The sequence below is a fragment of the Callithrix jacchus genome, chromosome 5, assembly GCF_049354715.1.
Source record: "Callithrix jacchus isolate 240 chromosome 5, calJac240_pri, whole genome shotgun sequence".
In the NCBI taxonomy this organism is placed as follows: domain Eukaryota; kingdom Metazoa; phylum Chordata; class Mammalia; order Primates; family Cebidae; genus Callithrix; species Callithrix jacchus.
In genome coordinates, this window is record NC_133506.1 from 125414834 (window position 1) to 125431729 (window position 16896).

General features: G+C 40.1%; 1 protein-coding gene across 5 annotated transcripts in view; it reads left to right on the forward strand.

Moving 5' to 3' along the window:
• Nucleotides 1-16896, forward strand: part of MAP2K6 (mitogen-activated protein kinase kinase 6) — a 219513-nt gene that overhangs the window by 78188 nt on the left and 124429 nt on the right. For 2 of the 5 annotated variants that reach the window (XM_002748666.6, XM_054256425.2), the window contains exon 1: nucleotides 5113-5416. The exons of 2 other annotated variants lie outside the window; for them this stretch is intronic. In XM_002748666.6, the coding sequence (XP_002748712.1) occupies nucleotides 5401-5416 (16 nt within the window). In that variant the 5' untranslated portion in view covers nucleotides 5113-5400. Of the gene's footprint in view, nucleotides 1-5112; nucleotides 5417-5662; nucleotides 5694-16896 lie in introns of those variants that run through there. One more of the 5 variants, XM_078374518.1, reaches the window with a different exon arrangement.

A 16896-nucleotide genomic window follows, 5' to 3' on the forward strand; every position in this document is an offset into this window, starting at 1 on the left:
GCATGTGCCTATAATCTCAGCTACTCGGGAGGTTGAGGCAAGAGAATCAGTTGAACCTGGGAGGCAGAGGTTGCAGTGAGCCGAGATCATGCCCTTGCACAGCAGCCGGGATAAAAAGAGCAAAACTCCCTAAAAAAAAAAAAAAGTAGAGCATCTAGTAACTTTTCATGGTATGTAGCAGGATTTTTCAAACTCGGCACTATTGACATCTGGACGGGATAATTCTTTGTTGTGGGGGCTTTCTGTACGCTATAGTATCCCTGATCTCTATCCATTAGATGCCAGGATCATACTTTCTCCCACTATTGTGATAACCAAAAATATTTCCAGACTTTCCAAACATCTCTTGAGAGGCAAGACAATCCCCAGTTGAGAAACACTGCTATTCAGATATTAAGTCACAGGTACTGTTCCTGTCCTGTGGAATATATGTGACACCCTGACCTCCTCCTCCCTGCATATACCTCTGGAATAATTCCTTCAGATGCCAGTCTGACCTAACCTAAGGGCCTCCTCCCAAGGATCTCACACCTCAAACCTGACAGCACAAAGTGCTCTAGTTTCCCCTGCTGGTGATAACTCACTTGTTGGAATCTGGGGTAATGTGTCACAGAAGGTGGTTGAGAAGACAGTCCAAAGGATGTGCCCACTGAGTCTTCAAGGACAAATCAGAGGGAACTAGGTAGAACATGGAAAAGGCTTGTTAGGCAGAGAGCATGTATCAGCTGAGTGTGGTGGCTCACGCCTGCAATCCCAGCACTTTGGTAGGACAAAGTGGGTGGATCACTTAAGGTCAGGAGTTCAAGACCAGCCTGGCCAACATGGTGAAACCCTGTCTCTACTAAAAATACAAATATTAGCTGGATGTGGTGGTATCTGCCTGTAATCCCAGCTACTCGGGAAGTTGAGGCAGGAGAATTGCTTGAACCTGGGAGGTGAAGGTTGCAGTAAGCAGAGATGGTGCCACTGCAACAAAGTGAGACTCTTGCCTCAAAAAAAAAAAAAAAAAAAAAAAAAACAACATGTATCTAATGACAAGGAAGGAGAAAACCTGCCTTCTCCTGGTTCCCAGGAAAACATATAATGAGAAATGAAGCTGGAGAGAAAGCAGGGCCCAGGTTTTGAGGAACCAATTATACCATACCATGGAGTTCGGAATTGATCTGAGGATAGCTAGAAGCTGAGAAGAGAGTGCATCAGACATATTTTAGAAAGATCTGAATAACAGCAAATTACAAAGATTGGTGCCTGTAGTCCCAGCACTTTTGGAGGCTGAGACAGAAGGATTGCTGGAAGCCAGGATTTTGAGATCAGCCTGAGTAACATAGCAAGCAACTCTGTCTCTAAATACAAAATAACAAAAATTGGCCGGGTGCGGTGGCTCATGCCTGTAATTCCAGCACTTTGGAAGGCCGAGGTGGGTGGATCATGAGGTCAGGAGCTTGAGACCAGCCTGGCTAACATAGTGAAACCCCGTCTCTCCTAAAAATACAAAAATTATCTGGGCATGGTGGCATGTGCCTATGGTTCTAGCTAGGGAGGCAGGAGAATCATTTGAACCAGGAGGTGGAGGTTGCAGTGAGCTGAGATCGCACCACTGCACTCCAGCTTGGCCAACAGAGTGAGACTTTGCCTTAAAAAAGTAAATAAATAACGAAAATTGGCTGGGCGTGGTAGCTTGCACCTGCAGTCCCAGCTACTCGGGAGGATAAGGTGGGAATTTTTCTTGAGCCTAGGAGTTTGAGGCTGCAGTGACCTATGATCAGACCACTGTACTCCAGCCTGGAAGACAAAGCAAGGCTCTTGTTCCTAAAAACAAACAAACATAGCCAGGCATGGTGGCATATGCCTGTAATCTCAGCTGCTCTGGAGGCTGAGGTGGGAGAATCTGGGAGGCAGAGATTGCAGTGAGCCAAGATCACGCCCCTGCACTCCAGGCTGGGTGACAGAGTGAGACTGTCTCAAAAAACAAACAAACAAATAAAAAATTAAAAAGATGGGGGAGGTCAAGCATGATGGCTCACACCTGTAATCTCAGAATTTTGGGAAGCCAAGGTGGGTGTATCACTTGAGGTCAGGAGTTTGAGACCAGCCTGACCAACATGGTGAAACCCCATCTCTATTGCAGGAGAATCACTTGAACCCGGGAGGCGGAGGTTACAGGGAGCCAAGATCATGCCACTGCACTCCAGCATGGGCAACAGAGTGAGGACTCCATCTCAAAAAAAATAAATAAATAAAAAGATGGGGGATCTAAAGCAGAAGCACAGGCCACCTGAAGATAAACACTTGATGTGCATATAAAATAAGAGTCCTGCCAGAATTCACTCTTGCTTTCATATACCACAAGGGGAGGGATTCTCCTCCTAGTGCCAATGGTGCCATGAAGACTGGCAAGAAGAGAAGCACAGGTACCTCCTCTTCCACCATCCAGGTATGTGGGAGAGGAAACCTTTTAACACTAAGGCAGGAAGAACTTTTTCTTTTGGTAACTAAGACTTCATGGAGAAGTTGAGTTCCCTGTCATACTAATTTCCTACTTGAAATACAGGGTATATTTTTCCCAGAAAGAAATATGATACAAAATTTTGCTTTTTTAAAATATATGATTCAGCCAATTTATGGGTGAAAGGTATTTTGTGTACACATGTATGGCTGTGTATATATATTAACTGTTGAACATATTGTCGGTTCTATGAGAAAATGAATTGCAGGCAGACTTTCAAGATACAATCCATTTGCCAGCTGTGCACTCTGCACGCCTATGCAGAGTAGTAAGAGTAGTAATGACAGTGGCAAAATGCACCAGACAAGTTGTGATTAGAACTCTTCCATGAAGAAGGGAATCTGGGGCTATTTAAGAGCAATGCAGCTGACCACATAAAATGCAAATTGAAGCAAGCTCTAGGTGGCTGTTCAGGCCCTGCCTGGTCTAAGCCAGTTTACGTAAAGCTCCAGTAGCTATACTAGGGCCTGGCTCCATGAGTGTTGGGGAAAGTGAACTAGATTGTCATACGTAGGTCTCCTGGTTAAATTAGACTTAGGGAAACATGCTGGTTTGAGGAGGTGCTGAGCTTGTGTGTATCTGATAGGAGTGAAGGGACAACATGGATTATCCCAGGTTAGTAAAAGAGTTAAAAGTCCATGCACTTGTGTTCATGGATCAGCAATGCCTTCCTCTTAGGGGCAGAAGCTAATATGGAGATAAGATTGCCTTGACTAGTTCTCAAGAATGTCAGTAAAGGGGATCAACTTAAGTAAATTAATGTTAGTCCCACAACCTATTCATATTTAAGAGTTGATTTGCTGGTTTGCAGCTGAAATAAGATGTTTTTCTTCCCTCTAATGCATCCCTTTCTGCACATGGTCCTGGCTTCCTAGCATTCTAAATACAGTTCCTCTAGTTTTCATTAGCAGTCATCAAATCTAGCTGAATCTTCTTTCAAAGTGCCCCTTTTGCCTTTCATTACTGACCTGACCTATCTCCAGCCTCTTCCAGTTTCAACCCACCTTGATTACTGGGGACAAATTTACTTTCTTAAAACAATGCTTGGATTAGGTTACACCCTGTTTCTAGGTCCTTTCATCTCCCTGTAAGTACCTACAGAATAAAGCCCAAACCTCTAGCCTGCCTTTTAAGGCCCTTAGGAGTCCTCACCTGTAAATTCCCCCCGTACCCACCTCTTACACGCAAGGCAATAAAGTCTCCTTGGCATCCTCTGAGAGGTTGTCCTCATTTCTGCCACATGCTTTGTCCACACCTCTCTGAATTCCTCAATTCCTCCCTCTCTATCTTAAAAGAACATTTCTGAGTCTGTCTACTCCATGAAGTAGAAGTCTGAGCTCATTTTTGCCCATGCCCTGCTCACTCCTCTCCATTCTTTGCAGTGAATTGTTCTCAGAATCTCTGGCTTCCTTGTGAAAGAGGTGGTGCTGTTCTCCATCAGGGTGAACAGGTGTTCTCAGAATCTCTGGCTTCCTTGTGAAAGAGGTGATGCTGCCTTCCACCAGGTGTGAGCAGTACAGAATGAACGAACACCCCAGGGCCCTAGACAGGTGCCTGGCACATCCTGGACACTCAACAAATATCTGTTAATTTTAATGAATAATTCAAGATATTTGACTTTATTCACTTTCCACCCACTTTCCCCCTTGGCCAAGGACTTTCCTCCCAGGTAAGATAAAAGCATCTAGATACCTTAACTTTGATAAAGTTTGCTCTGACATATAAAAAGCAGAACTTCCTCTGTAACCCTGTGAGAAATGAGAAGCCTCCAATCTTCTTCCCCAGACCTACCCCCTACTGAGTTTCCAGTTCCTTGGAAATAACTGACCTAGATCGTTTCAGACAAAATAAAACGTTGCATCATCTCTACAAAGCAAAGGTAACCTTACCTCCAGCCAGCCAAATCATCCACAAATTTTCATGCCAGAAAAAATGGTTTTAAAAATGGAGGTGTGGCTGGGCGTGGTGGCTCACGCCTGTATTTCCAGCACTTCGTGAGGCCGAGGCGTGCTGATCACCTGAGGTCACGAGTTCGAGACAGGCCAACATGGTGAAAATACAAAAAAATTACCCGAGCATGGTGGCACACGCCTGTAATCCCAGCTACTCTGGAGACTAAGGCAGGAGAATTGCTTGAACCCGGGAGGTGGAGGTTGCAGTGAGCCGAGATTGCCGCATTGCACTTCAGCCTGGGCAACAGAGACTCTGTCTCAAAAAAAAAAAGGAGGTGTGAGGGTAAAATATCTACAGGCAAGAACAGCACAACAGGTGCTGAGCTGCAAAATCAACACAGTAAACTCCCAAACAGACCTTCAAGACAAGCCAAAAGCTCTTTAGCTAACCTAATGTTCTTTAGCTGTTGTTTCAGGGGCTTTTCGAGAACAAAACTGCTGCCCCTTCTTGGCCTTGCCGCTTTTTACGCATCTCTCTACTGAGCGTGTGGCTTGCTTATCTGGGCGCAGTCTTTGTCGCACCCAGTTATCTCGCTCAGCCACCGGGCGACCACGTTTCCTTAAATCAGAGCCCTGTGGACTCCGCCTGAGAACTACATTACCCAGCGGCCTCCGCGCCCTTCGCAGGAAGGACGTCTGCGCACTAAGATACTCAGTTCCAAGTTTGGAGCTTTTAGCTGCCAGCCCTGGCCCATCATGTAGCTGCAGCACAGCCTTCCCTAACGTTGCAACTGGGGGAAAAATCACTTTCCAGTCTGTTTTGCAAGGTGTGCATTTCCATCTTGATTCCCTGAAAGTCCATCTGCTGCATCGGTCAAGAGAAACTCCACTTGCATGAAGATTGCACGCCTGCAGCTTGCATCTTTGTTGCAAAACTAGCTACAGAAGAGAAGCAAGGCAAAGTCTTTTGTGCTCCCCTCCCCCATCAAAGGAAAGGGGAAAATGTCTCAGTCGAAAGGTAAGAGGCTATTTGCATTAGTTGCAAAAATGCAAAGGGTTGTGCATGCATTTATGAATGCATGGATGCAATTTTCGCCTGGCGATTGCATTTTTAAGTTTGAGGTTTTCCACAGCTCAGTTGCATTTCCTGTTTAGTATGTGTCTTTTTTTGCAGACACAGAGAGTTCCTGTAAGGCAGGGCTTGCAGTTCAGCTGTGCATTGACGTTATTTGCATTCTTCTGCTAGGATTACTGAGCTCTTTTTGCCTTTTGCACAGTCAGGAGAGACAGAGCAGGTTGGTAGCGTCTAAATGTGCAAGGCTTTATGTAATTGTAAAATTCTGTACTATGCACACATATTATAAGTAATTTTGTATGCAACAGCAATAGAAACTTTTAAAAACTCTATAGGTGAAGATGAAAGGTAAAACTTGAGTTAAACTACTAGGAAATTAATGTAATCTTATATTCTTTGGGGAATAGACCGTTGCGGTGCTAGTATTTAGCTAAATTTCCATTGATATCGCTTTGAACATTAGGCAACTTTTGATTTTTAAAGGAAGTAAAGGTGAAGGGTGAATAACAGCATATCACAAAAAAGCAGAGAAGTCTTGCTCTTCTGAGATTTTGCACTTTACACCAATTGCTTATTGGCTCGCAAAATTTAGAGGCAGCAGAGAAAACCTAATGTTTTATGTCTGCCCATTTGGGAGATGCTTTGCATCTTGGGGGAAAATACTGGGGTTAAAACTGTACTTTCGAGCATTATAGCAATGTGAAGGGACTGCACTGTTTCACTGACAACCATAATGAAATATTGTAAGTGTGTAACTGCATATATTTAGTCAGCTATAATAGGTCGGAAGTTCAGTTTATGGTTGTTTTCTTTATGTTCTTAATTTTTGTTTTTGAACACAGCTGTATTTTGCAGGCTTAATATCCCCCGTAGGAAGGGGATTTTAAAAATTCCTGATATGACATCAAAGAGCAGACTGGGTGCTGTCAGGTGCCTCTGGGACCCCAAATCACTTGTTTCAAAACAATTGTTTCTTTACCATAGTGAAAACACATGCCATATGAGAAAGTATGGAATGATGAAGAGAGGAGTTAGATACTGTTGAATTAGGCTATCTGGGGCACTGTTTGAGCAAGACCTGGTGAAATTAAGATGTCTAATAAGCTTTCTGCCGCTTTTTTGGGAGGGTGTATGGGGAGTTGTTGCACTACTTTTAATTCTACCAGATGGGAGTTATATATCTCAGCAGCCCAAGAAGGAAGTAATAGTCTCAAGCATTCAAAGTAGTACTCTGCTTTTCTTTAGTATTACGGAGGAATGGAAATCTGAAGTTAAGTGTGCTGAAGAACCTAGGAATTGGCATATCAGGTGGAGATGTTCCTTAAATAGGGAAAAATTAAAATCTCCTTATTGAGTAGAGAAGTAACAGTTTAGAAGAGGCTTTGGTGTATTAAAGAGATGGCATTTAGTTACTTTGTATTTGGTAAACATTTGCTCATTCATTCAATTCAGTTTAATATATATATAAATATATTGTGATATGCATGTATATACACACGTATGTGTGCATATATCTGCATGTGTATGTATGTATTGTGTGTGTGTATGTGTGCACATTATTTGGGGACACACAAAAATATTTAAAATGAAGTTTTTCCTTCAGGTTGGTGAAAACAGAATGTAAGGAAATCATTATAATACAAGATAATAGGACAGATATTGAAGAGAAATGGTGCTATTGGAGTTTTAAAATGGAAGTGATTTATCTATTTGGGGGATAGTCAGGAAGGTTTATGAAGAAGTTGGTGTTTACTGTGACCTTACCTTTGGACTTTGGGGTCTGAACTAAATCAGGCTCATTTTTGCATCATTTTGGATTCACTATAAACATAGCTCCCTCTTAGTAGAGCCAGTTTTTGAGTTGAGAAGCTAAAGGAGGTATTAGCCCTGCACTCTTCCCTATGAATGTGTTTACAATGGATCAGGTACTGGTGGTCCTTCAAATTGATTCCTGTTTACCCAGATGAGTTTTCTTAATTGGATTCTGCTTGGAAAGTACATATGGAATGAACATAGGGTTCTTGTCCAAAAGGAAAATTATTTGTAGAAAGAAGTGGGTGATCATTTTGGAAATAGCAAAAGAGCCACCTTGGCCTGGACTTTAAATGTAGAATTGGCCTTATTCAGCTATGCTATTCTCAAATGGCCAAAGTACTTTTTGCAGCACCAAACTTCTTTTTAATATTCTAAACAAAGAAATGGAAGGAAAAGTGAAAGGTGGATACGATCTCATCATATTGAAGAACTTAACAACATGTTCAATTCAAGGACCTTTACGAACTTTCTAGATCACTATAATTCGGTTTAACAGACCTCTAATTTAAGGCACAGCAGAGGCAAAGGAATTACAGACTCCCTGGAAGGACTGGGTTACTTCTCTACAGCCTTACCAACAGTGAGATTCTGAGAAAGAATTTCTTAAAAAGAAATTTTGTTTGCCACAGTTGTAACTTTAGGTGGTATGCTTTTCAGCTTGTTTATATTAGCTGTTGGGGGTTGAGCTGACATTTTTCAAATATTAAAGCAGTAGAATGCCTTTTGAGGAAATCTGAAATGTAAGTTAACAGGAAGGGCACCCAGAAAGTGCAGGAATTCCTGCACACTACAGGAAGACAAGCTACAGGAAAAATGTGTCATCTACACTACCCGGGAGAGAAAAACTATTGTTATCAGCCATAATGATCTTCTGAGGGAGAGAAAGAGGGAGGTAGGGAGATCTGGCACCTCCCAGTTCACCTGAAAATATACAAAAGTTTGGCCCTGTTAAAAATAAACTTTTCTCACTTCTTTTCCTATTCACCTTTAAAAGATATTAGTTTATTTTAGTTTTAGAAAGCAATAAGTAAATCATGTAAGAAATGCCTATGAGGCACGATTCAGAAGCATATAGCAGAGTGATAGGAAAGGTCTTAACTCTACTGGGGTTCTTTGCTTCTGTAATTCATTCCACCCTGGGAAATGAAATGTGTAAATTTCTCATTCTGTATAAATTCCTTTGTTAGATTGTACCAGACGGACTTGTTATGCTTAGCCTGTAATCTGAGCCAGTATGTTTTATAACCCCGTACATCTCAGGACACAAAATCAGAATAGGTACCTTGGGTTTCCTGAGCTTGTTTTGTATTAGTATTGCATTCAGTTCTTTAGACCATGCAGCATGTTAACTGTAGGGGGCTTCAGGGGTCTCTGGGTGGTAAATTTAATGTTGAAAAGAGTTGAGATTCTCTTGTCTTTGTTTGTCATGAATTAGTGTTGTTTTAATGACTCCCCAGTATTTTAAAATCTGAAAGATCTACAAGGAATATTTATAAAATTTCATAAATAACACTTGTTCATTATAGAAACATTTCGCAGAAAAAGAAAAATAAGAATTGCTAGTTACAGCAGTCTACATTTTGGCATTTATTCTTTTGGACTTTTTTTCTTATATCTGTGTATGACACATCCAAAATGTGTGCAAAACTAAGTCTATTTCGTTACCTCTTGTTTCACTTACCAATATATGGCAAAATATTCCCAAGTTTATATATTTCTGCATTCATAGTATCCTCTTCCACTGTATTTATTTAAATAGTATCTTAATGTTTATTAACTTTCACTATTATGAATATTTCCAAGACAATCATCCTAGTTCATACATTATCATGATAGCCTTAGATTAAATAGCAGGGAGCAAAATCATAGGCAATGGATGCCCAGTTCTTTTTCACTCTCGAGTCTCTTTTCTTCCTTCTGAAAATAGCTTTATATTATTGTAAAAAAAAAAAAATGACATATACTAATCAAAAAATTCAAACCAAAGATAAATTCATAATAAGAATATAAAATTCACTCTAAGTCGTACCACCCAGAGCTAATTACTGTTAGTTTTGGGTATTATTTCCACATTTGTATGTACTTGTTACGTTGCACACTAAATAATGATATTTTTAACTTTCTAATACTCTACCTTATATCTTGCATATCTTTCCATAGCAGTACACATAATGTTACCTATTTTTTAGCAACAGTGTATATTAATTTGTAAGAATGTAGCCATTTACGTAATGTCACACTGAGTTTTCAAATAGTTTTTTTTTTTTTGCATAGCTATAAACAGTACTGCAAAGAATACTGTTTATACTTTGAACATACATCTTTACACATTTGCCCAATTATTTCTTTAGGATGATTCCTCGAAGTGGAAGTCCTGGGTCAAAGATATATTGCTAAATTGTCCTCCATAGAGGTAACACTAATTCTCATTTCTACCAATAATATTTAGAAGTGCCCATTCTCTCCTTTCAAGCATTATGGTAAATATTGTCAAGTAAATTGCTCTTCAGGTAGATGGTACCTTTCTTCATCCTGGGTATAACAATTTGAAATAATCTTTGACAGTTTGATGAAAGCTATTAAGATTCTACTCTAGTATTATTAGTGATAAGGCAATTGCATATTTCACTTTTTTGACATTTGTGTTTCATGTGCCCAAATTTCATTTTTTCTCATCAAAATTTTGAGTTTTAATTTGGGTGGCTGGGCATGGTGGCTCATGCCTGTAATCCCACCACTTTGGGAGGCCGAGGCCAGTTGATCACCCAAGGTCAGGAGTTTGACACCAGCCTGGCCAACATGATGAAACGCTGTCTCCACTAAAAATACAAAAATTAGCCGGCCAGTGGTGCACACCTGTAATCCCAGCTACTTGGGAGGCTGAGGCAGGAGAATTGCTTGAACCTGGGAGGTGGAGGTTGTAGTGAACAGAGATCATGCCACTTGCACTCCAGCCTGGGTGACAGAGCCAGACTCTGTCTCAGAAAAAAATTAATTTGGGGATCAAATTATTTTCAAAGTGAGCCAGAAAATAACAATATTGTAGAGGTTAGGTAATCATGGATTGAAAGTTGGGTTCTGTGTATCTGAACAATTTAATTCCTTGATGAGTCTTAATTTTAATGTCTTAAGTTGCTATCACATATTTTATAAAAACTCATTTTGTTTATATAGTCTATAGCTATCCAGACCTGTATGAAAATAATAAGAAAAATGTAATGATCTGATTAAAATTACAGTCTGAGAAATAGCTTACTCTTGGGCATTCCTGCATTTTCAGTTATCTTTTCGGGCAAAATCAGTTTTTCTTTAGTTTTGTAAATAATTCCTACATAGAACCTGGTTGTGTTATATACATTGTTGCAGAGAAATTTATTCTATTTTTTTTAGGTTTATATGCAATGCCTAATCACAAAAAGTGGCTGAGTTAAATTTCCTAGAGTTTTAAAAAGAATTCACTGTAGAATCAATTTTCATGACCTCAAAAGTAATATAAGTCAGTCATACTTAACATATCCCTAACATAGCCTTAGTAAATGTGCCTTTTAAATTAATTAATTATGTAAATTTGCCTTTTTATGCATTCTGATGTTAAGTGATAGAATTTAGAGCTATGAAAGTTTTATAGTCCAATCACCTCATTTTACAAATAAGCTAACTATGGCCTTGGAAGTGAGTGATTTTCCTGAAGACATTACAGGTAGAACCATAGATAGAAGTTAGATCTACACATTCTCTATCCGTAAGTTATTTTCACTAAACCACGCACAAACACTAGTAATACACATTTATAAAATATTTTTTTCTTCGAATCTTTAGTATATTTCACAATTTTAGCTTTTCTTGTTTTTGTGGGGAGCAGGCTGGCAAGTGGGGGCTGATAGTGTAATCAGCAGGGGTTATTTTTCTGTGTCCAAGAAATGGTGATTAAAAAGAATCATGATGGTGGGGTTTCTTACCAATTCTCCGCCAAAGGATATTTTGCAAATGCTCTCGTTTTGATTCCCAGTCTCCTTGTACAGCTGCAAGGTTTTTTTTTTACAGCTGCAGTTTTAACCACTGTAATGGTTATTTGCCTTTTATGGACTGTCTTGTTTGAAAGCCCTTGCTGGGTAACTACACTTGTTCTTATGTATCTTTACATCTCTGACTCTTTTAGCATTGTGCTTGTAAATAATAGGTGCTCAATAAATGTCTGACAATGAAAGTATTTTTCACCAGGAGGGATACGCTCTCATTTACTCCTGTTTTATGAAAGATTTGGGGTAATTACATTGTAATGCAATTTTCTTCTTGTGCTTGTTTGCACTGATATTCCCATTATGTATTTGCTTAATTATTTGGAAGTTGCAAGACTAGCATGAAAAGCAACTTGTAATGGCTGGCAATGTGTCATTTTTCCTACCTAGGCCCATTTTTCCTACCTAGGCCTTCTGAACAGATTTGAAGGTTGCATGATTCTTTGCTAACTTTTTTTTTTTCAAAAACATGAGGAGCTAAGGTTAATTGTCCAAAGAATCCCATCCAATAGGATTGAAGTGAATTTCTCCATCTTGTGCCGGTTTTAGGAGTTGGTTTTTAAGTCTACGAGGCCTCCGAAGGGTTGTTAGAGACAATGTTTTTAACAGCCGGCTGCCCTTTAACAAAACAGGGAACTCTGCAAGGATCATCTCCCAGTGAAATGATTCTTCACTTCCTCTTTGACCACCTCCACTGCCTCTGCCCATCCCCTTCCTCCCTGACTTGTTCCCCACTCTGTCTCTTTCGATGGTTTTCCTTCCCTGAGCTGGCCCATATGGTTCATTCAGTATGTAGTCCATAATTCTGCATTGAGGAGGACATTCAGGTTATAATCTCCATACAATGAAGTCTATCAGAAATCATTGTAATTTAAAAAAACATTTTTTTTAATGGAGTTTTGCTGTGTCACCCAGCTGGAGTGCGGTGGTGCAATCTCGGCTCACTGCAACCTCTGTCTCCTAGGTTCAAGTGATTTTCTTGCCTTAGCCTCCCAAGTAGCTGCGATTATAGGCACCTACCATCATGCTCAGCTAGTTTTTGTATCTTTAATAGAGACTGGGCTTCACCATGTTGGCCAGGCAAGTCTCAAACTCCTGACTTCAGGTGATCCACCTGCCTTGGCCTCCCAAAGTGTTGGGATTACAGGCATGAGCCACCATACTGGGCCAAATCATCATAATTTAGTCAACGCATCTCTGAGCTCAAGCATTAAATAAGCATTTGAAGCATCCTCGTCATCTGTTTTATTTTCTGGTCTGTACATCCCTCCTTAAGTCAGATCCTTGAGATCAGTCTTCTTTGTACAGATCATTAAACTCAGACAGAGCTGCTGATCACAATCCATTCCTGCACAACTCCCAAGGCTGTCGTCGTCATCACTTACCCTAAACCATTTACTTTTCATGTAGTTTGCTTTAGGATATCCCATAAACACTATGGAGAAAGGTGATGTTATTATCCATAAGTTATGAGTGAAGAAATTAATTGTTGATAACTAACTTGCCTGTGGCTGGATAGCCAGTCAGTGGCAGAGGTAGGATGGATGTCTGACTGGAGGGTCCATGCTTCTAACCAAGGGTCAGCAAACTGCAGCTCCTGGGCCAAATCTAGCCTCAGCTATGTTAAAGTACAGACTGTGAGTAAAGATGGTTTTCGTTTTTTTGTCTGAGATGGAGTTTTGTTGCTCTTGTTGTCAAGACTGGAGTGCAATGGTGCAATCTCAGCTCACTGCAACCTCTCCCTCCTGGGTTCAAGTGATTCTCCTGCCTCAGCCTCTTGAGTAGCTGGGATTACAGGCATGCACCACTACATCTGCCAAATTTTGTACTTTAAGTAAAACGGGGTTTCTCCATGTTTGTCAGGCTGGTCTCTGACTCCTGACCTCAGGTGATCTGCCTGACTTGGCCTCCCAAAGTGCTGGGATTACAAGCGTGAGCTACCAGCTATTGGTTTTCCAATTTTTAAATAATTGAAAAAAAAATCACAATCAATGTTTCATGACACATGAAAATGATACAAAATTCAAATTCAGTATCCACGAATAAAGTTTTATTGGAACACAGCTATGGTCATTCATGTATATGTTTTCCATGGCTGCTCTTTGCTCTGCAGCTGTGGAGTGGAGTAGTTTTTTACAGCCCCTGTGTCCTACAAAGCCAGAAATATTTACTATCTGGTCCTTTTCAGAAAATGTTTGTTGAGCCTTTATGACTTTATTCAATCGAATAGTGGGGTCTCTTCACGACAGAGCTCCCAGAAAACATTCCTCTCTGGCTTTCATTGGAAGTTGTTAACCTAAATAATACTGGTCTGCTGCTCAGCCAGAGACCTCTTGGGCCCAGCCCACAGGAAATGTCTGAGTGGTGTCTCTCCTAGTTATAAGAATTGTAGGTCATTGCTCATTTCCTCTGAATTAAGTTACCCGTCTCCTTTTGCCCATCCTGGGGTCTTTTCCCCTTAGTTGTGTTCTTCCTGTTTGCTTTGTATTTCTTTCTTTTTTTCTTCCTTTCCATGAGAAGCTGTTTATTAATTCTTCCTTCAGTCTCTTCATTCTCCCTTATTGATTCCACATTTCATTTAGAAAGTATTAGGTTGGTGCAGAAGTAATAACATTTTTTGCCATTGCTTTTAATGGCAAAACCTGCAATTACTTTGCACCAACCTAAGAAATAAAAAATAACTCTTATGCTACCACCATGCGTAGCTTGTTGATTATCATCATGACCCAGCTCAGAGGTTCCATAATTTCTTTTGTGTAAATACGGAAGCCTCCCTCCATGATACCCAGAGAGGTTTCCAGTTATCATCTCCTGCGAAGTTTAGAGCTGTTTTCTTACATTAACCCCCAATGCTGGGTGGGCAATTTTCTTTTGAGAATGAATATTCTTAGGCCAGGCACAGTGGCTCACATCGGTAATCCCAGCACTTTGGGAGGCCGAGGGGGGTGGATCATGAGGTCAAGAAATCAAGACCACCCTGGCCAACCAATACAAAAATTAGCTGGGCATGGTGACACATGTCTGTAGTCCCAGCTACTCAGGAGGCTGAGGCAGGAGTGTCACTTGAACCCGGGAGGTATAGGTTGCAGTGAGCCAAGATCGTGCCACTGCACTCCAGCCTAGCGACACAGCAAGACTCCATCTCAAAAAAAAAAAAAAGGGAAAATGAATATTCTTTGTGCTTACAGAGTTGCTTAAATTGTGGGTATTGGGTGTATTTAGGAGAGAAGGTTTTGATAGAGGGTCTGAAAATTAAGGGAGGTGAAAGCTACATGTAGACAGAGGAGCTTTGGTAGAATGAGCCCCGATTTGTTCACCATATCCAGAATGATGTAAATTTAAGTCATGTACAAAGAAGTGCTAATTTCTACCATCCCAGATGGTATCACTGCTGTGATTCTTTCTGTGCTCCAGATATTGTGCTTAGTGATGAATGTAAATTATATCATTTACTTTCACTATGGATCAGTGAGATGATGTCCCATTTTGTAGATCAGCAAACTGATCTACAAAGGTTAAGAACTTGCCTCAGTTACCAAACAGGTAGTGGCAGAGCACAGGCCTTCATCAAGGTCTGTCTGACCTCAGAATCTGAGCTCCCGGCTACTCCACTTGAGCTGTCACTCCAAAATAAAGATTTGAAATCCACAAAAGACATGGTTGAAGAAAGAAAAACAAATGTGTTCTTTAGGAATTTGGATATATTTGGGCATACTAGGGCCAATTATGGTAATTAAGAAGGGCTGACCTATGTCTATTTATAGGGTCTTTGTGACATGTCCCTTTATATGTCTTTTGATCACAGAATACAGAGTCTGACTTATTTTGACTCTTAAGGTTGAATTCCAAGTAGAAACTGTTCATTGGTTGAAGGAGGCTGATTACAATTGGCCCAGTGATAGCTACTGGTCTGTATACACAGGAATGTTATGTTAAAATGTGGGTAACAAATATTGCTTCCATTTGCTGTCCTGTAGGTTGTATCACATAGAAACTAAGCAGATTCAAACTTTGTGTGTTTCCTTATACATCTAAGTTAAATTGTTCTTGTATTATAAAAAGAAAATGGCCAATGTGGTAGCATACATAAGTATGGGAATACTGCAACCCCTTTTTGGCTTAGTGAGTTATTTTTTTCCTGGTTGTTTCTATGTAAATGTAACAAGTGCAGTTTCCTTGAAATGATGAATGAACCCACATCTTCAATGTTTTCCTCTTGTACTGGACAGAGTAAAGGAAACTGGAATTGCCTGTTTTTGTGGCAGAGGATGTAGATGGGGATGGAAATGAATTTCCTTTTAAACCAATGAATTCTTTCTCAGCTTTCTCTCCAGCCAAAGCAGTGCAGCCTTACCTGTGCCTCAGTTGTCTTTCATGATCCCATGCCAAAGCTTTGGAAATAGAAGGTCTGATTGTTGAGTGCCAACTTATTTATCCTCTACCTTTATTGTCCCTCCTCTAATCCCAAATGGGATGAGAGGAATTAGCCATAAGTGTAAAGCTAGAATCTGAAGAATCAGTGGGAACAGAATAGTAAGGAGTATGGAAATTATTTTGAAGTAAATGCAGAGATAACCTTTTTGTGATATTTGTAAACCTTGCAAGGCAGACTTCACAGTTTTTTTTTACCTCTTCCTAAACACCTTTGCCATTTGAAAAAAAAATCAAAAACTCTGGATATACCTAAAAAGAGAACTTGGATAAGGAGTTTGTTTAGATCAATTCAATGAAGTTTTTTTGTTTGTTTGTTTGTTTATTTATTTTGATTCAGGGTCTTGCTATGTGGCCCAGTCTGGTCTCAACTTCTGGGCTCAAACATCCTCCTGTTTAGCTGAGATTACAGACAGTGCCACTGTTCCTGGCTCAACTAATACATTTTTGATCCATTTTTATGTTTAAGACATCATGCTGGGTGGAAATAGACAGAAATGCATTTGACTTTACTCTCCACTGATTAGCCAGGTGGCCTTGGAAAACCTACTTAGCCTCTAGCTTCAATTTTCTTCTAAATAAAAAGACACTCATTCACGAGGTCTTTATGAAGATTAAGCAAGGTCGTATATGTAATACGCTTTGGCCAGTGCTTGGTATTAGTTGATTCAACAAATATTTATTGAGTGCACTTTATGTTTGAGGTACCTTGCTATAGTACGCTTTCTATAAACATACATTTGCTTCACTTTTCCTTTCTTTCCAGCCCTTAAGGAGGTTATGTCTAGGAGGAGGTAAGAAAAGCACAGAAATGTATAGAATCTAAACTGGAATCCTAGATTAGCTTAAAAGAGGTGCTATGAGTTGGGAAGTCCTATGACTCAGAGAGAGATCAGGAAAGTGTTGACAGTAGGTGTGGAGGTATCAGTTTGATTTTTAGAATCAATGAGGAAATTAGATCCAACATAAGTACGGGAAGGACTCTTGACTTCTAGTATCTGGTGGCACAATAGAACAATAAAATAGAGCAGTTCTTTAGAAGGATAAAAAAGAAAGAAAGAAAGGAAGAAAATACCCCAGCAAAATATCTGAAGCTTAAGAGATCTTACTTGTGTTTTCTAAGGACTTCCTTTTTCTTACCAAGATTAATACTGTATC